The sequence below is a fragment of the Macaca mulatta genome, chromosome 7 (genome assembly GCF_049350105.2).
Source record: "Macaca mulatta isolate MMU2019108-1 chromosome 7, T2T-MMU8v2.0, whole genome shotgun sequence".
Taxonomy (NCBI): domain Eukaryota; kingdom Metazoa; phylum Chordata; class Mammalia; order Primates; family Cercopithecidae; genus Macaca; species Macaca mulatta.
In genome coordinates this window covers 131,614,591-131,638,802 of record NC_133412.1, presented here as the reverse complement: position 1 = coordinate 131,638,802, position 24,212 = coordinate 131,614,591, and the positions used below count along the sequence as shown (strand labels likewise).

The window sequence follows — 24,212 nt, the reverse complement described above, 5'->3', positions numbered from 1 at the left end:
AAGAAAAACCCAAGCTCTCCATATACGGTGTATAATTGATTCTACAAAAAGGAAATTAAATAATTCCCACAATTAAAATGCTTCTATATTGAAAAGGAAATTATTTTTAGTACCAATAAGTAAAAATGTTATAGAAATCCTTGCATAATATTCAATGTCTTATTTAACAGATTTTCCATGTCAATCCTTTATGCATTTTGCTCATTGTGAGGGATCATCCTTAGTTACACACATTTGTCTGTTTGATTTTATATATACATATATATATATATATATATATATATGTGACATAGATATAGACATTATATATAGAGAGATATGCATATATATATTCTATCTCTTAAATCAAAAGTACAAATCCTTTCACACTGGAACAGTTAAAATAATCACCTATGTTTAAAAATCCATTATTACACCAGGGAAATATTTTTTCTCATATGGATTATGCCTCTCTCATGCAAACATCCTCACATAAAATGTAAGAAATGTATATACATAAAAACAATCTGCAAGTTGACCTAACACACTTGTTGCCACATTTATTTTTCAACACCATAAGAAAAAAGTGACAAGTTGACAGTATAATTATAGAAAGATGTTTGTCTTTTCATATTTAATAGTATTCTAACAAATTATTTCTGAGGTGCAGTGTTTTAAAGAAATTATCCTTCTCAACTACCCCTTCTTTTTTTTTTTTTTTCCTGGTTTAATTTGGACTTGTTTATTTTGAGAAAAAAAGGTCCCAAACATCAGGGTGTTCACAAAAATAACCCACAGTATCAACTCTAGAAACAAATCTTCAGACTATAACACTAATTATTTTTCTAGAGGATGCATTTGACATGCCAGCTCTCATTCACGAAAATACGTTGTTGCATTTGTGTTGAACTGCCTCACACAGCACACTAATGTGGGGGTATAATACACATACTTCTAACTCAAAGCTGCTTTCAGGAGCTACTCAACTAAAGGAGATTGCCTTTGCAGTTAGGGAAGCAACTACTGAACTTATGTATGAATGAAAAGAACTGTACTCCCTACATAACAAGAGATTATTTTGGAGACAGCTGATAAAAACCATATATCCTTTTTATTGTTAAGTCATAAAGAGGTATCAAAATTAAAAGCAAAATTTACAGGGTAAGACTTAACAAAACTACTAGGAGCATCAAAGGAGGTGAAAATGGAACTAGGCACAGGGCAATATGAATTGATGAACATGGGAAGGACAAGGATTGGGAGAACAGTGAGCATGTGCTGAAGATACTACGGGAGAGGATTTGGTGAAAAATTTGATCTTAGACAAGCACCCACGTAAAGAAATAATGGGGTAAGATTTCTAAACCCCACTATGTGCTTGGTCATCTTCGCCGCTGGCACTGTCTCTGTCACCCTCTCCTTCAGCCTCTTTTTCATTATCCTTGGTCAACTCCAGTTGGTCATCTCCCAATCTTCATCGTCATCATCATCCAGTAGGACCCCCTCCTCAGCAAAGGCATCTGCACCCACCTCAGACTCCATCTTCACATTAGTCTCATCGTTCTTCATGGAACTGCTGCTGTGCTCCCCTTCTGATTTATCATTCTTCATCTCTACTGCTTGTTTCCTCTGTTCCTTTTCCATTTTTTTCCAAGTTTTCTAAGAGAGAATCCACTTTTTGTTTTATCTGGGTCAATTCCTTCTTAATGGCCTGAAGGTCATCTCCTTTCAACTTTCCAGACTTGGAAGATCCCTGCTGTCCTCTCTTAAAATTGCAGCCACTTTTTCCCCTTCGTGAGGTGTTTCCTGATACATGCTGACGTTTCGAGGGCACTACAGTCCGAGCAATAGAAGGAGGAGGAACACGGGCTGGGTAATTGTACACCCTATCATCATAATCCCACTGAAAGTCATGGTCCAAGTCAAAAGAGGAGCTGTACATCTCCGCCTACAGCAGCCTTGGCATTTCTTTCATTAACACGTTGAACGAAGGCAAAGTCCTTATGAACAAAGCAGCCCACAATTTTGCCATACTTCAAAAAGATTGCCTCCACATCAGATTTCTTGAGCACAAGAGTGTTGAGATTCCCAATGAACACATGGGAGTTCATGGAGTGAGGATCTGTCTTGTCAGTAATGTTGCTGGCCACTGTGTTAGATGATGAGGCTTCTCACAAAGCTGAAAATGTAGCTGAAGATCAAAAAAATCTCACAGAAGTGGGGAGGCAGAAGAGATTCGATTCTGAGACTCCTACTCCCGGGTTCTATGTAGAGAAGCCGACTGCTGCTCGAGGTCGGCAAGGCAGCCACAACCGCTCAGTCTTCATCTCTTCACAAAATGGCCTTTCTTCCTTTTATCCCTGGAGAGCAGATGCTTTGTTTCATCCATCTCTCTAGGGCCGCAGCACTTTCTATGGTACTTTATGTAAAGGGATGCTAAAAAAGATTAACCTAAGAATGAATGCACAATGGAATATTATTCAGCTATAAAAAGGAAGAAAGTAATGATATCTGCTACAACATGAATGGACCTTGAAAACATTATGTTGCCAGGTGTGGTGGCTCACACTTGTAATCCCTGCACTTCGGGAGGCTGAGGTGGGCAGATTGCTTGAACTCAGGAGTTCAAGACCAGCCTGGACAACAGAGTGAGACCTTGTCTCTACAAAAAAATAAAAACAAAATTAGGTGGGCATGGTGGCACACGCCTGCCATCCCAGCTACTCAGGAGGCTGAGGTGGGAAAATTGCTTGTGCCTGGGAGGTCAGAGGCTGCAGTGGGCCATGATCACACCACTGCACTCCAGCCTGGGTAACAGAACAAAATTCTGTCTCAACAACAACAACAAAAACCCCCCAAAACTAAAAGAAAACATTATGTTAAGTGAAAGAACCCAAAAAGAAAAACCACATCTTGTGTATGATTCCACTTATATGAAATGTCCAGCATAGGGAAATCCATAGAGACAGAAAGTAGATTAGTGGTTGCCAGGGATAGGGGTGGGGAGGGCAGAATGGAAAATAATTACTAATAGATATGGAGATTCTTTTTAGGGTGAAGAAAATGTTCTGGAATTAGAAAGTTATGATAATTCAGCAACTTTTTGAATATACTAAAAACCACTGAGAATTTAAAAGGGAGAATTTTACAGTATGTGAATTATACCTCAATTTAAAAAGAAAGAGTGAATGAATGTCCACACTATTTTTCTCTCTCATCTAAAGTTCAAAAAGATTGCCCATGAACTAATATCTAAGCTGATTTAATTTTCCCCACCCTTGGGCGTATTCTTGGCTGCCCCTACCCTCTATTCAACTATTATGTCCTCAAACAATAAAAATTTATGTTAATACTATAAAAGAAATCAATCTTTTGGAAAAGCAAATAAAAATCACTTTAGATTAGTCCACTGTGGCTGTCTGCACGACTGTCTACATTAAAAAGAGACAGTAATGGAAAAATGATTGTAATGAAATATTCTCATTTTTCTCTTCCCTTCCTTCTTCCGTCTTATTACTAAATAACAGAATTAAATGTTGTTGGGGGTTAATAGCAAATGATGTAATCATCAAATTCAATTCCATGAGCATTTACTGATCACCACAGTGCTACACTGGGAAACAAGCTCTCTTAAATAAGAAACAGATAACATATCTTAAAAACAAATCACAAAACTATCCCATAGATCACTTTCTTTGGAATATTAAATAATCAGTCTGGGGAACACAGAGATGATAAAAGCAGCTCTTGTCAACAAGCTGTTAAGTCACATGATAAATATTTGTTAAATGCATATTCAATAAATAGTATTACATAAGGAAAGGAGCATCAGCTTTGCAATCGAGTGGATCTGGGCTGGAATTCCAGATCTCCATTTTCTAAATTGTGTGCTTTGGGAAAATTAGTCAACCTTCATGAATCTTTTCATTCTCTCTTGTAAAACACGAATAAAACTACCTGAGCCAGGCATGATGGCACATACCTGTAGTCCTAACTACTTGGAAGTTGAGGCAGGAAGATTGCCTGAGCCCAGGAGGTTGAGGATGCAATGAACTACAATCATACCCCTGCACTCCAGCCTGGGTGACAGTGAGACTCTGCCTCTATAAAACAAACAAACAAAACTACCTGCATGGCATGGTATTGTGATGAATAAATGAAATAATGACATAGAACGCACCTAGCAAATCTCTGGTAAATGTATTCCCCTGTTTTTTGTTTTGTTTTGGTTTTGAGACAGCGTCTCACTCTGTCATCCAAGCTGGAGTGCAGTGGTGTGATCTCAGCTCACTGCAACTTCCGTCTCCTAGGCTTAAGCAGTTCTCATGTCTCAGCTTCCCAAGTAGCTGGGACCACAGGCATGTGCCACCACGTCCTGCTAATTTTTGTATTTTTAAGTAGAGATGGGGTTTCGCCATGTTGGCCAGGCTGGTCTTGAACTCCTGACCTCAAGTGATCCACCTGCCTCAGTCTCTCAAAGTGTTGAGATTATAGATGTGAGCCACTGTGCCCAGCCAAAAACTATTGTTAAGATTATGATTATGTTCAAGGCAGAAAAGAGCTAGGGAAAGAGAGTGGGTTAAAATGAATAAGACGTTTTCAATTGGAGGTTCAGTAAGGACTCAAAATGATGGAGCTGAATGTGAAGAATAAGTAATTTGTAGGCATATAAAAGTGGGGAGAGAAGGAAACTCTGGGTGGAAAGAAGATAATACAGAAAGGCATTGAAGCTTAGAAGCGTAGAGTGTGAAGGGCCCTCAATTAATATGCACTGAGTTAAACTGGGTTGATTACACATTATATTGGATGTGCCAGTGAAAAACACAAGTTTTTGAGCTGACAGTTCTTCCCTTTCTGACATCTAAACAAGAAAATTTTAAACAAGAGTATTTCCACTGTAGATTTATTAGCACATACAATTTTTCTTTGTTTCTAGTTAGTAACTATTAATTATACAACATAAATGTTTCAGACTTCTAGTCTAAATGGAATGTATTTTTAAATAAACACCTAAAAATCCAATTTACATTGTATTGAAGATATAATGTATTATAAAATATGTCAAACTATCTCCTCCTAAAGTGTTAACATAAGAAAAAGATGTAAGAGTAAATAAATGTAATACAGTGTCACATTTACACACCTTTTAACAACAAAACCTTTTATACCTTCCCAAGTGATAAGCTTTTAGTACAAGCTAATAAAGAAAATTCATAATAAGCAAAGTGTCATAAACTCAGTAATATGTACATCATTTTATTGAAGTATAATTTATAACCAGTAAGACTAACCATTGAAAAATTCATAGTTATATAGACACTACCCCAATCAAGATATATAATATTGCCATCAAAATGGAAAAAAGTTCCCTCTTGCCATTTGTTGTCAAACTCTTCTTCGAGGCAACCTGTTCTCCATATCTATAGTTTTGCCTTTTCCAACAAATTTTGCCTTTTCCATATAAATGGAATCATACAGTATGTAGCCTTTTGAGTTTAACTTCATTCACTACATTTAATGCAATTGAGATTCATCTGTGCTGTTGTGTGTGTATCAGTAGTTCATGTCTTTTCATTGCTGAGTACTATTCCATTGTATGAATGTATCACACAGATTGTCCATTTACTTGTTGAAGGATATTTTGGTTGATTCCAGTTTGGGGTAATTATAAAGGAAACTGCTAAAAAAAATTTGAATATAGGTTTTGTGTGAAAATAAGTTTTCATTGTTCTTGAGTGAATACATAGGCAATGGACTGCTGAGTCATATGGTAAATTTATGTTTAATTTTATAAGAAACTATCAGTTTTCCAAGGTGCATGTTGCATTCTTCATTCCCACCAGCAATGTATCAGAATTAGAATTGATCTATATCCTCATCAACACATGGTAGTATCAGTTTCTTTGCTTTTAGTCAACCTAATGGGTATTCAGCAGTATTTAATTTTTAATTTGCATCTTCCCAATTACTAACGATGTTGAACAATTTTCCATGTGCTTATTTGCCATACAAATATCTTTTTTTGGTGAAGTATCTGTTCAAATCTTTTATCCATTTTAAAAATTGGGTTGTTTGTTTTCCTAGTGTTGAGTTTTGTAAGGTTTAAAAATATATTCTGGACGTAACTACTTCATCAGAAAGCAAATTTGCAAATATTTTCTTCCAGTCTGTGATTTGTCCTTTTTCATTCTCTTAACACTGTCTTTTGAAGAACAGAAACTTTTATTTTGATTAAGTCCAGTTATCAATAGTTTCTGCAATATCTTAGAAATCTCTGCCCAACCAAAGGTCACAAAGAAAAATTTTCTCCTATATTTTCTTCTAGAAGTTTTGTAGTTTTAGGCTTTACATTTAGATCTATGATCCATTTTTTAGCTCATTTTTGTATGTTTGTGAAATGCAGATTGAGGTTCATTCTTTTGTATATAGATGAGCTCTGTCCAAATACCATTTGTTGAAAAGATTATCCTTTCTCCATTGAATTGTCTTTCCCATTGGTAAAAATCAATTGATCAACTGATCATAAATGTGTGGACTTTTTTTTGAATTCTCTATTCTATCCCATTGATATTTATGCCAGTACCCCACTGTCTTGATTACTGTAGCTTTATAATAAGTCTTAGAGTTATATAGTATAATCTTCCAACTTTATTTCTCTTTTTAAAAGTTATTTTGGCTATTCTAGGTCCTCTGCATTTTCTTATGAGCTTTAGATTTAGCTTGTCAACTTCTACCCAAAAATCCCTGAGGGAATGTTTTTGAGATTGCACTGAATCTATACATCAATTTAGAGGGAACTGACATTTTAAATTCTGCCTTGTCCCTTTGGCAAATTTTGTGCAGGACAGTTTCCAACCACTCCCCCAACAATAAGAAACTTCTAATAGTGCTGATAAAAGATTGTGGGACAAGACTATTTCCTTCTTCTCCACCAGGAGTGGATTCTTTTTTTCCTGTACCCTTCCCCCAGCCACAATAGGTTTTCACCTATACCCTAGAAATAACAGATGTGTTGGCCCTTCCTCAATGGCTTAAGGCTTTTGTTCTTAAAGGAGAAGGGTCAAAGTGGGCATCCTGCCTTTCTGGCAGTGACAGTCACTTCCTTCATTCAGGCCTGCACCAGTGAGGGAGACTCTCTGCCTTTCCCCACAATCTTTCTCTAGAGGTCTGTGCAGAAGATGCCTACAAGTGGGTGTGAACTCCACTTGTATCTGTGACTACCAGTGGTTCTATACTTGGCCTTTAGCAACCCACTACAAAGTTTAACCAAATACTTCTTATCTGCTTGATTGGTGCCTGGTGTCTCTTTCTGTGACTGTGCTCTGTCACAAGTGAGACAGTGCTTGTGTCTCATCTCTTTTTGGAGGAGTCTGTCTTTCCTTGGACTTTAGGCTACTTAGTTGCTCTGCATCAGAAGCTCTCTGATAGGTTCAAGAAATGTTAATGATTTTGAAGTTTATCTGACATTTTATTATAGTTAGGGTGAAAGTGACACTCTTTCCAATTTCCTCATCCTAAGTGGAAACAAAACTACCAAATTCAGCAACATTTCAAAGTGAATTTATTTTTTGTTAATCAATAGCATGGATTTGTGGAAAACACATTTATTCAGACAATGCTTGTTACACATCTGGATTCACATATTTTTGGCACATTTATTAGTCTGTGCCCCAACCCCTCCCTATCAGAGATCTACACAAATAGTTTTGAAATCCCTATCATATCTTAAGATTTTTAAAAATCAACGTAAAACTCTTTTAACTATGGTTTTGAAATTACTAAGGTCAACTATAGTTCTGATCGCTATTGTAATTTAGCTAAATTTCAAATACAAAGGCAAAAAATGCACCGTTCTATTAAAAAAGAAAAATTATTTGCACACGTGGTCAAAAATAGCTTCTAAGAATATATAAGTTTGAATTTTCTACTATTTACACATTTAAAGTCATCATCACAGTTATATGAGTATAAAAGGTGCTAAATTGGCTCGAATTTAACTCAGGACACATTGCCAGAAAGAAACATTTGTGATTCTGTGTTTCCCACAAAAATGTAAACTGATTTTGACAAATAACAGCAATTACACCTATTACTTTTAGCACTTTGATACTTATTTTCTGAGTAACATGTGTAATCTACAAATAAGAAAAACTGAAAACTGCTGTGATTTTTTTCAAGCAAATTTGACAATCCAACCTATGGCAGCATTTTATCATAAAACATATGACTTTTTTTTCCCCCCACTGACTGGTAGTAGTATATAGTATGTCTGACTTTGTAATGATAATGTATTATGATGGTCTTAAAATTTAAAGAGAAAAAAAGAAGGAAAATAATTTTTAAAGTATACTATTTTAATATATTACTTCATAGAATTTAATTATTCCTGGGCTCATCACAAATAAATTGACTTATAACTAGCCTCTCATTTGTACTGATGAAAGTTAACTTGTATAGCAAAAGATGAGTAGAAATTAACTTGCACAGGAAAGGGGGAAAAATAGAAATGACTATTCAAATACTTTTTTAAAAAAGCACTTTCACTGTAAAACTGTTAGATACATTAATCAGTACATAGAATCAGATAAGTGGTATCATGTGGTCAAAGATAGAACCAATAAATTCAATACCAAATAAAAAGCTTTTACTCTTAAAGGCTTCAAAGATATCGTTTGTCAGAACAATGAATTCCTCTCTTTTATATTAAAATCTGAAAGTAATAGTCAAGGGAGAAAAAAACTAAGTACTTTACTAAGTTCCTAGCAATACGGTGCTAGAATCTGTGTCCTACCATTCTTCAGTTAATTTTTAATGGATGATCATTAAAACAGCTGCTACTGCTTCTTTCTTTGTAGACATATATTAAACTACACATTTCAAGTGAAATACATGATACTTCCCCCTGAAATAGCCAAAATTTGGGGTTCTAGTATTCTTGGAAGCATTTATCTGCTAGAAAAGATGTGGTTTTAATTCCCTTGTGATAAGGTGAATTTCCTTCATTATCTTCAAGGTTTCTATGTATGAGAGGATTGAATTCCTTCAAGGTCACCCAAAGTCCTGAGAGCTCCAGAGAATTATTTTAGCACTCTGACTTCTATTTTCTGGAACATCTGGCAATGTCTCAGAGTTTCATCAGAGAAAAAAAAATAAAACCCACAAAATCTATGGGAAAAAATGTCATAACTGACTATATTTGCCAAGTCAATCATATTCATTCAAGAAATTTTCAGTATAAAGATATGTATCATTATAGAGTGAAAGACTTGGCCTGTATTTAAAATGCTCTCTTTATAGCCCACTGCTATTTATTTGTCTTAGTCAAGGCTGGTAGAGGTCTGCTCTCCTAACTTTTGTACTAGATGTAAAATGCAACGCAAAACATTTCAAATGTATTAAATCCAACTGTTGTAAACCCTTTCCACATAAAACTTCCTTCCACCAGCTAACATTTTACCAGAGATATTTTCCTATCAGCTGAGAAAAATAATTATTTCATTACATATAACATCCCCAAGAAAATGAAATTCATTTATAATGTCAAAAATGATTAATTTTTAAAAACATTAAAGAAACTATCATTGACTGTGAAGGATAGTTCATAAATGAAGACTCAGTTGAAGAACAAGAAGTAAATTCTGACATTACCTGAGAAACATTTATCTTTCCATATCGATATACTATCATGATTAATTTTTAAATCACCATAAGAAGAGTTTTATAGGCAATTTTCCACAGTACATTAATATTAACATACTACGATGAGGTTAAAAAAAAAAGGGTCAGGAGGACAAAGTTCTGAAAACTTGGAGCAAGAGGGGAATAGACAACAAATGGAAGACTGAAAACCTGAACCTTAAGTGGCATAATCTTACTCTCTTGAGCATATCCTCATTTAGGTCCTTCCCAAAACAACAAATGCATAGTTACATTTGCAATTATACTGGCATTCAATAATATGCATTTGCTCAATTAAGTATTATTTGAAAATTAAATAAAAATCACAGTTATAAAAGCAAAAAAGAAAAATTCTACTTCTCAAACTATTCCTAATACTTCTTCCAGGATTGTGGCAGAAACTTTTTAAACAGAAGATATCTTAATTTCTACTGTAAAATTTCAGATTTTAGGTTATACAAAATGTAAATAACTAAGAAGCAAGATGGCAAACAAAGCACGAGGCCAACAGCCTTGCAGAAACATAGAGACAATATCAAAATGCTTATACGCTGGAATGAAAGGTAACCACACAAGTTTGATAAACAACAGTTAAGGTCATCCATATCAATAGTATGTAACATGAGAGGCAATTGTTTTTAAGTTACACTTGGTCAACAACACCATGCACTAAATAATGTGCTTTACAAAGCATATTAACAGCCATAATTCCTGTCTTTAACATATTATAATTTCAAATAGACCTATGTACAGATAAAAAGACCTTGGTATTCAATTGAACAAGAACTAAAAGGTAAGGGTAAAGGAAAGACACCAGCTAAGAGTTTTAAAAATCTACTAGAAATAGTGTTTACTGGTAAAAATAACAAACTAATTTACAGTCAAATACAATACCGATTCTTCATCTAAATGGACTAAATGAGAGAAAACTAAAGAAAACAAAAACCTAGAGAGCAGTGGGATGTATACAAAAGTAAAGAATTCTCATATTTGTTCAATATCCAGACAAGTATCAAACTATTATATTACTACATAAAAACAAGTCTTACCTTGTTGCTGTGATGGTGCAATATCAGATTTATTTGTAACATGTAGGTAACTTTGTGATGGTTTGTGTTCGACTTGCTTAACATCCTGATTTCGCTTTTGTTGGTACTAAATAATTTAAGATATGAAGTCATAATATTTTTTAGTTACTTAAAACATCTGAGAAGTCAAATTATTCAAGTGTTTATAAAATTTTAATAATATGCTTGCTGTCTAGTTGCTTTTTATTGCCATTTATGTATTAGCACTTCTACCGATAAATAGGTGATGAGGTACATATCACAAAAGAAAAGATGTTGCAAAAAAAAACTTTAAAAAGATTAGGATCATATATACAGATTTCAAATATTCAAGTCATTTCTATTTTTATTAGAAAATTCAGAGCTACTTATGAATTAAACTACTTTATATACATATAATGGATTTAGACAGGATAAGAACTTAATTTGGCAGCAAACTCTTCCATATAACCACTTTTTGCATAAAATGAAAATCTGCATAATGCACTGCAATTTTCGAAGAGCTTTTATATATAGTAACATCATTTAATTCTCAGAAGTGTGAGTAGGTATTGTTATGTTCCATTTGCCATTCAAGAAACACACGCTCCATCATAAGCACTATCATGTCTCTCCCTTACCTATAACATAATCAAATTTGAAATTTACATTAGTCACAAATCTCTTCATAGTCACACATCACAAATTGTGTGATTTTCTTTCTTCTCTTTCCTGTTTTATGAGCTTAATTATAAAGAGCCCCTGAAAACAGCTATTACAGGAGCCCCTGAAAACAGCTTTAACAGGAACTTAAAAAGAAATCCCTGAACCCTTGTCAATAAATACAACCATAGAAGAATCTGAAACATCTGTCCACATGGACACAATGTAATCACCGCACCTTTGACAAGCATCCTCTTTATCTAGGGGTAAAAATGAGTAGCTCTAAGCTACAGTAGTAATAACTAGTCTTAACTCTGGTCTTTCAAGTTTAGAGCTGTTAGTCATGTATGTTTCTGCCTCGAAGGAAATATTATCTTGGTGTGTATTTCTAAGATGGGTACTAGGACTACCTCTGGCTCTGGCTGCTGAGACTTTGAACGTTTCTAGTGGTTTCCTTGCTTACTCACAGTGAATAAGAGCTATGAACACAGGAGCTAACCTGCCTGTGTTCAAATCTGGGTAAGGCATTTTCTAGCTTTGACCTTGGGCAAGTTATTTAACTGCTTAATACCTCAATTTCCTCATTCATGAAATAGGGATAATAATAACTACCTCATTAGGCTGTTATAAGGATTAAATGAGTTAAAATACATAAAAAACTTAGAACAGCATTTAGCACTATAAATGTGTGCCATTATTACTAACCATACGTCCCTGTCAGCTAAAGAAATCTAACAAAGGAATTTTTTGAGGCCCATTCTTCTGGTAACACTTTATAGTTTTATTCTAAAACAAGCCATCAATTAAAAGGAAGTAAACTTTTATTTTGAAAGTTTTATTGAGATATACATAACAGACAATAAACTGCACATATCTACAGTGTCCAATTTGCTGTTTTGACCTACCTATAAACCCATGAAACTATCACCACAATCAAGATAATACAATAAACATATCCATCAATCTCAAAAGTTTTCTCACACCCTTTTATCTTCTCCCTCTTGCCCTTCCCACCTCTACCTCCTACTGTCCCCAAAAAAGAACTGAAATGTTTTCTATTACTATAAATTAGTTTGCATTCTCTAAAATTTTATATAAATAAAATCAGAGTGATTTTTTTGGTTTGTTTTTGGTATGGCTTCTTTACTGAACATAACTTTTGTAAGAACCATCCATGTTATTGTTTGTATTCATAGTTCATGCCTTTTGATTGCTAATATTCCACTGCACAGCATACACCACAATTTGTCCATTTACCAGTTGATGGACAATGTGTTGTTTCTAGTTTTTGGTTACTACAAATATAAAGTTGTATGAACATTCATGTACATGTCTTTGTGTAAATATATGTTTTAGTTTCTCTTGAGAAACTAGGAGTGAAATGCGTGGTTCATATGGTGGGTGTGTATTTTTTAAGAAATGGCCAAGATCTTTTCCATAGGGGTTGGATCGTTTTACATTCCCAATCAGCAAAGTATGAGAGTTCAGTTGCTCCACATCCTTGCCGACACTTGGCATGACAGTCTTTTAGATTTTAGATATTCTAATGGATATGTAGTGGTAGCTCATTGTGGTTTTATTTTGCATTTTCCTAATGACTAACTCTGCTGAGAATCTTTTTTTTTTTTTCTTTGAGACAGAGTCTTGCTCTGTCACCAGGCTGGAGTGCAGTGGCGCGATCTCGGCTCACTGCAACCTCCACCTCCCGGGTTCAAGGGATTCTCCTGCTTCAGCCTCCCAAGTAGCTGGGACTACAGGTACAAGCCACCACACCCAGCTAATTTTTGTATTTTTAGTAGAGACAGGGTTTCACCATGTTGGCCAGGATGGTCTCGATCTCTTTACCGCATGATCCACCTTCCTCGGCCTCCCAAAGTGCTGGGCTTACAGGCGTGAGCCACCATGCCCAGCTGAGAATCTTTTTATGTGCTTATTTGCCATTCATATATCTGGGTAAAGTACTGGTCCAAATCTATTGTTCATTTTAAACTGGATTGTTTGTTCTCTTAATACTGAGTTATGCAAGCTCCTTATATATTCTGAACACAAGTCTTTGATCAGATAAGAGATTTGTAAATATTTTCTCCCAGTCAGTGGCTTGCCTTTTAATTCTCTTAACTGTGTTTTGAAGAACAGAAGTTCTTATTTTTGATAAGATCAATTTAAAAAATTATTATTCACAGATAGTACCTTTGGTATCATATCCCAGAAATGTTTGCCTAATCATGGTCACAAAAAATTTTTTCATACTGAAGTTATTAACATACTTTTTCATTATTAACTAATTTTTCCTAATCATTGCTTGGTCACAGGTTGGTAATACTGAACCCCACATAATCATGTGTTCCACAATCTTTATCTTACATATTTTTTGGTTTCATCCTTAACATATGTACTGCTGCACAATACCATGAATACTTATTCATAAATTACTTCAAAATGAGTAATAAATTGCCAATACACAAATAAAAAACTATTTAATATTGAACTTTTTTAGATTAACATCTTGGTGAGTAACCTATTTTTTCAGTACATGAGATTGCATGGGCCATTGGCTTCACTCAGTATTAAATTTCTTATGCAATACATTTCTTATGAAACACTTTTTACAAATTTCAATGTAATAAACAATTATCGAGCACTTACTATGTGCAAATTACTAAGCTAGGTAGTGTATGCAGATACAGAGATGTAAATTAAATAGCTACCTTACTTTTATATATATTATTTTTATGTTTTATTTATTTATTCACTTTTTTGAGACAAGAGTCTCACTCTGTCACCCAGCTGGAGTACAGTACAGTGGTGTAATCTGCTCTCACTGCAACCTCTGCCTCTCGGGCACAAGCAATCTGCTGCCCACATCAGCCTCCCAAGTAGCTGGAACTATAGGAGCCTAGCTAATTTTTGTATTTTTTGTAGAGATGGCGTTTTGCCACATTGCCCAGGCTGGTCTCAAACTCCTGGACTCAAGTGATCCGTTGTCTCGGCCTCCTAGAGTTTCTGGGATTACAGGTGTGAGCCATTGCACCTGGCCGTTACTTTTATTCTTTAATTTAAAGATAGGGAATTAAGGCTTAAAAGGGGCTAATATGTTCAAGGACACAGCTTAGGTGAACTAAGATTTATATTCAGGCTTGAGTTAGGAAATAAACGAGGCATGATTTGAAGCTATCTGACTTCAGAGGCTTGGCTCTTGACGGGGTACCATGCTAAGGCAATATTGTTTCAATTCTCATTTTAAGTAAAATATAAGTGCTACTAATTTGGTACCTGGGAAAAATCTTCAGCGGCTACTGGTAAATTAACATCATTTTCTTGTAATGTCAGAAGTGTTGTGGGAAGAACAAGGTTAGAATTTGGCTCCAACTCCAATTCTCCCAAACTCATTGGACCATGACTAGCACATGAATCTTCATAAATACTACCTATTATCAAAAATGTAAACAAAAAGTTAAAATAAGTTGTTAAATTTATCTTCAAAAATGAACAAGTAGTTGACTAAAACTACCAAGATGTCTCACCTGCTGAATTAGAACTAGCAGTGTACTTCAAACAAAAACACCCGGACCAAGCCTTCACTGCAGTTAAAACTGAAACTCAGAGAGAATGCAAAAAGTACCTATGTTCAAACAAATCCATGCTATATTCTACGTAAAGTTTCAATCAACAAGTTGTCCATGCAGTTCATCTGAAGCCTCCTTCCCACATACGAACTCTTAACACTCCTGCTTACCGTTCCTATCTCTAAGAGTCAATAGAATACTTTCTATCTAAAAGGTAATCTTAAAGCAAAGGGCAATTTCCTGCCTGGAAAATGTTGGTACTGCCTAGCTCTATTCTGTGGATTTTTTTATTCAAGTGATCAAGCTCTTCTTCTTTTTTTTTTATCTAAACGGCACCTCTGGCCGGGCGCAGTAGCTCATGCCTGTAATCCAGCACTTTGGGAAGTTGAGGCAGGTGGATCGCCTGAGGAGAGGAGTTCGAGACCAGCCTGGCCAACATAATGAAACCTGTCTCTACTAAAAATACAAAAATTAGCTGGGTGTGGTGGCATGTGCCTGTAATCTCAGCTACTCAGGAGGCTGAGGCAGGAGAATCACTTGAACCCGAGAGGTGGAGGTTGCACTGAGCTGAGATAGCATCACTGCACTCCAGTCTGGGTGACAAAGTGAGACCTCGTCTCAAAATAAATAAACAAACAAACAAATAAATAAATAAATGGCACCTCAGTCAAATCAGTAAAAAGAAGACAAGAGCAGAGATATCTATGTAATAATAACATCACTCTACCTTTGTATTGCACTATATACTCCAAGCACTTTCATATACAAGTACATTATCTTATTACATTTGAACTTTACAATCATTCTGTAAGATAGACAGGTTACAATATTGTAACTGTCTCTCACAGACATTACTAAGGTTCAGAGAAGTTAACTAACTGTCCAAAATCAGAGAGCTAGTAAGAAGCACAAAGGAATTAAGTCACTGCTCTCTGTTTCACAGTCTTGCTAGATAATCTTTTAAAATATAATCAATAGAAATAGACCTGGAGTTATATGCAAATCAAGTTGTTTTAAATATATATATTTAAAATTTATATATTTATTTTATTTTATTTTATTTTTTTAAAGACAGAGTCTCACTCCTGTTGCCCAGGCTGGAGTGCAATGGCATGATCATGGCTCCCTGCATAATTGACTTCCCAGGCTCAGGTGATTCTTCCACCTCAGCGTCCCGAGTGGGTGGGACTACAGGTGTGCACTACCACACCTGGATAACTTTTTGTATTTTTAATAGAGACAGGGTTTTGCCACGTTGCCAAAGCTGGTCTGAAACCCCTGGGCTCAAGTGATCTTCCTGCCTCAGCCTCCGAAAGTGTTGGGATTACAGGCATGAGCCACTGCACTGCACCCAGCCTGAAAAAATATTTTAAAGACGCCATAGATATTTTCCATTTAAAGGCATTCTGTTGACAATTTCCTAGATATAGCAAATAATCACTCTGATTGATCTTTTATGTTAATCTAGGTTTTCAATGGGGTTTTACATAAAGCAAAATACATCTATTGAGTTCTAATTTTTTTTTTTTTTTTGAGATGGAGACTCACTCACCCAGGCTGGAGTGCAGTAGTGCAATCTCGGCTCACTGCAACCTCCGCCTCCAGGGTTCAAGCGATTCTCCTGCCTCAGCCTCCCGAGGAGCAGAGACTACAGGCATGTGCCACCACACCCACCTAATTTTTGTATTTTTAGTAGAGACAGCGTTTCACCATATTGGCCAGGCTGGTCTTGAACTCCTGACCTCAAGTGCTCAAGTGATCTACTTGCCTTGGCCTCCTAAAGTGCTAGGATTACAGGCGTGAGCCACCATGCCCAGAGGCATTGAGGTTTGATTTTTACTATTATAGTATTAAATCTGTATAAAACAATTTATCAAAATTATTACCTGATTAATTCTCATTTAATTATCTAACATGAGATTAATTTAAGTAATGGTAATAATACCTATAATTTAAAGTAACTCATGTTCCAGGCTTTATTTGCCTCTTTATATTCTGTTATGCCTTTTTCTATTCCTATGTGACTTCTTCGACATTTTTCTAAGATAAATTAAGAGAAAAGAATTATATATAATGTTAAAAACGAAGATATTGAAAACTCTTTTGCTGATAATACGGTATATGCCTAGAAAATTCCAGAGACTCTAATGAAAACAAAAGAACTTGCCGGGCGCGGTGGCTCAAGCCTGTAATCCCAGCACTTTGGGAGGCCGAGACGGGCGGATCACGAGGTCAGGAGATCGAGACCATCCTGGCTAACACGGTGAAACCCCGTCTCTACTAAGAAATACAAAAAATAGCCGGGCGAGGTGGCAGCGCCTGTAGTCCCAGCTACTCGGGAGGCTGAGGCCGGAGAATGGCGTGAACCCGGGAGGCGGAGCTTGCAGTGAGCTGAGATCCGGCCACTGCACTCCAGCCTGGGCTACAGAGCGAGACTCCGTCTCAAAAAAAAAAAAAAAAAAAGAAAACAAAAGAACTCTATTAGAACTAATACGAGAATGTAGTAATGTGACTGGATATCAGATAAATAGATTAAAATGATTAGCTTTTTTCTATAGTATAGCAACATGATTAAGCCATGAAAGCACAGAAAGTATAAAAGATAGAAATATCTATATATAAATTTTTAAATTATATGGCAAAAAAAGATCAACAATGTCAGTGAACAAAATATAAATTTGGATAAAAATATTTACAATACAAATAGTAGAAAACATCTAAACTATAGAAACAGCTTTAAAAATAACAAGTGTGAACCTCCCAGATGGGAAAAGAACTTTATAGGAGCACATACAAATGGCCAACAAACATATGACTGAAAAGACATATAAACTCACCAGGAGTCAGAAACATATCTTCATATTTCTACTGAGGCATATAAAAAAACTATTCAACACAATTTCAGGAGGGGATGTAAGGAAAGGGCACTAATAAATTGCTGATAAAAATACATTGGTTTAAACTTTCAAGAAAGCAACTTGGCATTATTTATTTCCAAACTAAAGATATATTTGCTCATGTATAGAAGAGCTTCCCAGAAGTACATACACTGGAGTAAGGAGGAGTATATAAAACACAACAATCTGGTAGGATACGTGTGTGGATACTTACTCTAGCATTGTTTATAGTGCAGGGAAATGGTAATAAACATCCATCAATAGAGAAACAACTAAATAAATTATTGGAAATCAACACTATGAAGTTGTATGCAATCATTAAAATGAACAAATTTAAGTAATACCAGTTGACCTGGAATAATCTACAGGGTTTACTGCGTAAAACACAAAATGCAGTCAAGTGTGCAAGATATGATTTCAAGTTGTAAAATAATGGCAATCACACACACTATATATATTGTACATGCATGTGTGCATAAAATTATATGTGTGAGGTAAAAAACAGGAGGGTTATATGCCAGAATCTTAACACGGGTTACTTGGGATAAGGCATACATGGGACAGGAAAAAAGTGGTGGTGGGAAGCACTCAAAAAGTGTGTAATAGCTTTCACATCATATACCATCCTATAATTTAACAGATATTTACTATGATCTGTGTACTACATAACCTGCTAGGTGACAGGGATATGACAGTAAACAAGGTAAAGTCCATACCGTCACGTGAGATTACAAATCAGTGTGATAAGAGCAACATTAGGCAGGTGACATTAGAGAATTATACATATGACAGGTATTTAACCCAGTGATAAGGGTCAGGAAAGGATTCCATGACAACAATCATAACAGTGCTGAATTTGCTGTGTCTTCTAACAAGCAGGCTCACTGAGTGTGGGTGTCTCACCTGTATAATGCAAGTTAGACCTTTAAAAGAGGGATTTTAAAATATTATTTCAATCAAGTCAAATTTAATTTAATTTAATTAATCATAACTAGAAATCCCTAATTTTGCTTTCCTAGGATTTTATTGTAGTGGAGAGCAACCATGGCAGACTTTTAGAGAACACTAAATTTGCCTAAAATTGCCAGTCCAGCAAGAATTTTTGGTCTGGCATATCTAACAGATTTTTTTTTCATTTGTATGAAAGTCAAAGGCATCACACATTCAGTATGTATAAACTCCACTCCACCTCTTTCCTCCTAATTCTGTCCTTCCTCCATATTCACTCTCTCTCAGTGACTGAGATGATCATCTATCCAATAATTCTAGCCAGAAACCTAGGTATTTCTTAGACTTTCTGCTACTTTTTTACTGCTCACACTCAAATGAATCCCTGTCCATCTCCTTAATTCTCTCTCAAATCTCCCTTTTTATATATCCTCCCTACTGAATAATATCTCATCAGGTCAATTTTAATGGTTGTCTAATCAGGTTCCTTGCATCCAGTGTTAACTCTTCCAATCTACCCATCACATTGCACCTCAGATGATCTTGCTAAATAAAAGGTAAATATGATCATATCACTCATTTATTTATAATCTTTAGCAGACTGATGAATATCACACAACATTCAGAATTGACAGAAACTTAAGACTGAACTGTTCATGGGAATAAGTATAAAGTAAGACTTACTATTTCCCATTTTGTATACAAAGCGATCCGTACTGTACTCCTTAACAGATCATCCAGGGCTTTTCATGACCTGGTTTCTGCTCCCTGCTGCAATTTCATTACATATTAAGCTCTACTACTTTGACAAAAACACCGCATTTCTGTGATTAACCCTTGTTTTTTTTGTTTGTTTGTTTTTTGGGGTTTTTTTTTTTTTTTGCCTTTGTTCCCTGTCTTATTGCATATTCTGCCTGAAAGGTCCCTCCTCACTCACCACATGGCAAGCATTTATTAATCTTTGAGGAGTCACTTCAAGCAAGACTTCCCTCATCTATGAAGTCTTTCCTGAATCCCTTCAACTACAATTGACCTGAACATCCATCCTATATGGACTTCTTCACAATAACTACAGTAATTTATTGCATGATTTTGCTTTCTTATCTACTATGTCTACTAGAGAAAAAACAATCATTGTGAACAGGGCCTTACCAAGTTTCATATTCCTAGCACCTAGCACATGCTCAGCACATAGCAGGCACTCAAAAATGTCTTCTGAATAAGGTAAATGAACAAACAGGAATATTCTTACAATTTGCCATCTGGCTAATTCCCTTAAGATTCAATTTCACATTGGCTCTTGCAGAAAACCTTTTCTAAGCCCTCACAAATGAGTTGAATTCCTCCTCTGCACTCCCACAGCCGTATGTTGTACTAGTCATACAATATTATAATTGTTATTTATTTCTCCCACACTAGTTAGTAAATGTCTTGAGAGCAGACATCTATCATCTTTGAATCTTGAATGCTTAATGCAGTACTTACACAGCTCTAGGTATACAGTGGGTATTCAATACAGGTTTTTTGAGTAAATAAAAAGCTGTAGTTGGTAGTATATCCCAGGGTCCACATATAATTCATTCAAATTATAGCTTACATTTTAGGGTCCCCAAGACAACTCCTCAAAGCCAATTTTGCATCATTCAGTTACTCAACCCAACCTGAGAGCCTAAGGCATGGAGACAGTGATAGAGAACTATAGGAAATAGGACATTTCCTGAAAATTAGCAGGGGTGGGGAGGGGCAAAGTAAGAATAGATGACCCTCTGTAAGCAACGTTGATGAAAAGCAATACCAATCACTAGCATATATAGTTGATTCTCATCTATGGACCACAGTTATATTCTGTGGTCACCAGGAGAAAATCTTGAAACAAGAGGAACAAATTAGTTTTCTATAGGCAAAGTCCTTTTAGTCAACTGTTGATAGTTTCTGATTCTATGAAGTACATATAAGATAGTACTTTTCATGCTCCAAGCATTATTAAAGAGAACACCACCATGTGCCAAGCACCGTGCTTACTACTTCACATGCATTGTCAAATACATGTACCTAATAACCGTAATGAGATAGACACTATTACCTCCAAGATAGCCCCCAATGATCCCTGCCCTCTTGGTATTCACACCTTTTTAAACTCATCTCTTAAGTTGTTCCATGATTGGTCTGTGTTATCAATGGAATATGACAGAAGTGATGGCATGTCACTTTGGAGATTAGGTTATAAAAGACATTATTAGCTGGGCGCAGTGGCTCACACCTGTAATCCCAGCACTTTGGGAGGCTGTGGCAGGTGGATCACTTGAGTTCAGAAGTTTGAGACCAGCCTGGCCAACATGGCAAAACCCCATCTCTACAAAAACATACGAAAATCAGCCAGGCATGGTGGTGTGCATCTGTAGTCCCAGCTACTCAGGAGCTACTTTCTCTCAAAAGAAAAAAAAAAAAAAAAAGACATTATGGTTTCCATCTTGATTGCTTACTTTCTCTTGGGAGATGCCTGCTACCACATCACTCATGGCCCTATGGAGTGTTTAACATGGTGAGGAAGTGAAGCCTCTTGCTAAGGGCACATGAGTGAGCTTGGAAAGTGGATCCTTCAACACTAGTCAAGCCTTCAGATGACCTCAGTCCAAGCCATCATCTTGACTGCCACGTCAGGAGAGATCCTGACAACCACCCAGGTAAGCCACTACCGGATTTGTGACTTTCAGAGTTCTGTGAGATAATAAATATTTGTTGCCTTCAGCTGTTAAATGTGGGGTAATTTTGTACATAGCAATATTATCCCCACTTGACACATGAAGAAATTTGGGTTCAGGAACATTAAGTTACTTGACCAAAGATATACAGAGCTGGAATTCAAACCCATTTTGGAAACTCTCAAAGCCTAACTCTTAGCTATTTTGCTATACTGCCTTACATATGTGCTCAGTCTTATGTTATACCATGTTACTTATTTTTTCCAATCAAACAAATACCTACAATGTATCTAACATTAAAAATTCACTGTCCTATAGGTAATCTGCTAGGGTTACCAGAAATTTAAGAAAGGACCAGAGAGGCTATCTCCTCAGGGAGTTTATTCCGTAACATTTCAACTAAGTGCCTAGTTGCTCTCAGGTACCTAGTAGCTCTTAAGTACCTAGCAGTTCAAGTGATCTGCGAGAGCCACCTAGTGTTAACTCTGTTTAATTGCATTCTGCACATTTAGCTGGACATAAATGTAAGTCACATTTCATGCTATTTGAATCCTATAAATTTTAAAGAATGTAAAACATTTAATACTCTCCTTATGTGTACAAAATGAGAAATGAGGCCAATCTTTACATTTATTCACATGGGAAATTCAGTCTCGAACTTCTCCCAATTCTGAACGATACAAGGTATTCACTCAATATGAAACTAAATACTCTAACTTCAGGCTTTTCCTTTTCTGATTTCTGGCAAATCTGCATGCCTCCAGAAGTTTCTTTTCACTTAAGAGAAAGAAGCAATGGGCATTTAAAAATCAATAATAAGAATATAGCAGATCCTCATTTATTTGTAAATTACATATTCGCAAATTTATCTACTTGCTAAAATGTATTTATAATCCCCAAATCAATACTTGCAGCACCTTTGTGGTCATTTGTGGACACGTACGAGTGGTGAAAAACTTAAATTGCCTTATATGCATTTTTCCAGTTGATGCTGAACAAGGATACATTCCACCTTATTTCAGCTTTCATACTGTAAACAAGTGACCTTTTCACAGTATATGTAAAGCTGTGTTTTTCACATTTCACGTTTTTGTTTGTTTTTTTGTTCGTTTGTTTTTTGGTGATTTCACTGTTTAAAATGGCCCCTTAGCGCTGAGGTACTGTCTAGTGTTTCTTTCTTTCTTTTTCTTTTTTTTTTTTTTTTTTGAGACAAAGACTCACTCTTGTTGCCCAGGCTGGAGTGCAGTGGCGCGATTTCGGCTCACGGCAACCTCTGCCCTCTGCACCTCCCGAGTTCAAGCAATTCTCCTGCCTCAGCTTCCCAAGTAGCTGAGATTACAGGCGCCTGCCACTATGCCTGGCTAATTTTTGCATTTTCAGTAGAGATGAGGTTTCACCATGTTGGCCAGGCTGGTCTTAAACTCCTGACCTCAGGTGATCCGCCCACCCTGGCCTCCCAAAGTGCTGGATTACAGGCGTGAGCCACCGCACCCGGCCTGTCTAGTGTTTCTAAGCACAAAAAGGCTCTTCTGCTATGTCTTATGGAGAAAATATATGTGTTACATAGGCCTCCTTCAGGCACAAGTTACACTGCTGGATAGTTCAATGGCTGTGAGTTCAATATTAATGAATCCAAAATATATATTAAATAAGATTTCTTTAAACAGAAACATAAATAAAACCAGGTTATATATTGATCAATTGATAAAAATGTTATGACCAGAGGCTCACAGAAACCTAATCCTGTATTTATCCTAGGAGCAATGGTTCAATATTTGTTAATATGTTTGTGGTAACCACAGAATATAACAATGGTCCATAGATGAGAGTCAACTATACATGCTAGCGATTGGTATTCTCTATTCTATCCTTATTTCTAACGTGTCACAACAGAAAGTTTATTTAAATTCTAAAATAGTCCTGAATGCACTAAGTGCTACTGAAATCCATATAGTATAAGGAATAAATGTCTACAGTATTATCTAATTTAACCTTGTCCTAAAGATCTGTTATGTCAGTTTTCATGGACTCGTTACATTTTTCTAGTACATATTAAAATAAATGCATCGGCTGGGCACGGTGGCTCACGCCTGTAATCTCAGCACTTTGGGAGGCTGAGGCGGGCAAAATACCTGAGGTCAGGAGTTTGAGACCAGCCTGGCCAACAGGGTGAAACCCTGTCTCTATGAAAATACAAAAATTAGCTGGGCATGGTGGCACACGCCTGTAATCCCAGCTACTCGGGAGGCTGAGGCAGGAGAATAGCCTGAACCCGGGAGGCAGGGGTTGCAGTGAGCTGAGATTACGCCATTGCATTCCAGCCTGGGCGACAGAGCAAGACTCCATCTCCAAAATAAATAAATAAATAAATAAATAAATAAATAAATAAATAAAATAAAATAAAATAGGCCAGGTGTGATGGCTCACACCTGTAATCCCAGCACGTTGGGAGGCCGAGACGGGCGGATCACGAGGTCAGGAGATAGAGACCATCCTGGCTAATACGGTGAAACCCCGTCTGTACTAAAAATACAAAAAATTAGCCAAGTGTGGTGGCGGGTGCCTGTAGTCCCAGCTACTCGGGAGGTTTAGGCAGGAGAATGGCGTGAATTCGGGAAGTGGAGCTTGCAGTGAGCCGAGATTGCGCCACTGCACTCCAGCCTGGGTGACAGAGTGAGACTCTGTCTCTAAATAAATAAATACATAAACAAATAAGCAAATAAAATGAAATAA

At 36.3% G+C, this 24,212-nt stretch overlaps 1 protein-coding gene and 1 pseudogene across 12 annotated transcripts in view; both read right to left on the bottom strand.

Moving 5' to 3' along the window:
- Nucleotides 1-24,212, bottom strand: part of KIAA0586 — a 123,213-nt gene that overhangs the window by 24,144 nt on the left and 74,857 nt on the right. For 5 of the 12 annotated variants that reach the window (XM_077941070.1, XM_028851570.2, XM_077941071.1 and 2 more), the window contains 2 exons: nt 14,640-14,794; nt 10,707-10,812 (listed from right to left, as the gene is read on the bottom strand). The exons of 1 other annotated variant lie outside the window; for it this stretch is intronic. In XM_077941070.1, the coding sequence (XP_077797196.1) occupies nt 10,707-10,812; nt 14,640-14,794 (261 nt within the window). Of the gene's footprint in view, nt 1-1,071; nt 2,431-10,706; nt 10,813-14,639; nt 14,795-24,212 lie in introns of those variants that run through there. 6 more of the 12 variants (XR_001446278.3, XR_003731596.2, XM_015143787.3 and 3 more) reach the window with 5 other exon arrangements.
- Nucleotides 1,340-2,319, bottom strand: LOC106999449 (heterogeneous nuclear ribonucleoproteins C1/C2 pseudogene; annotated as a pseudogene).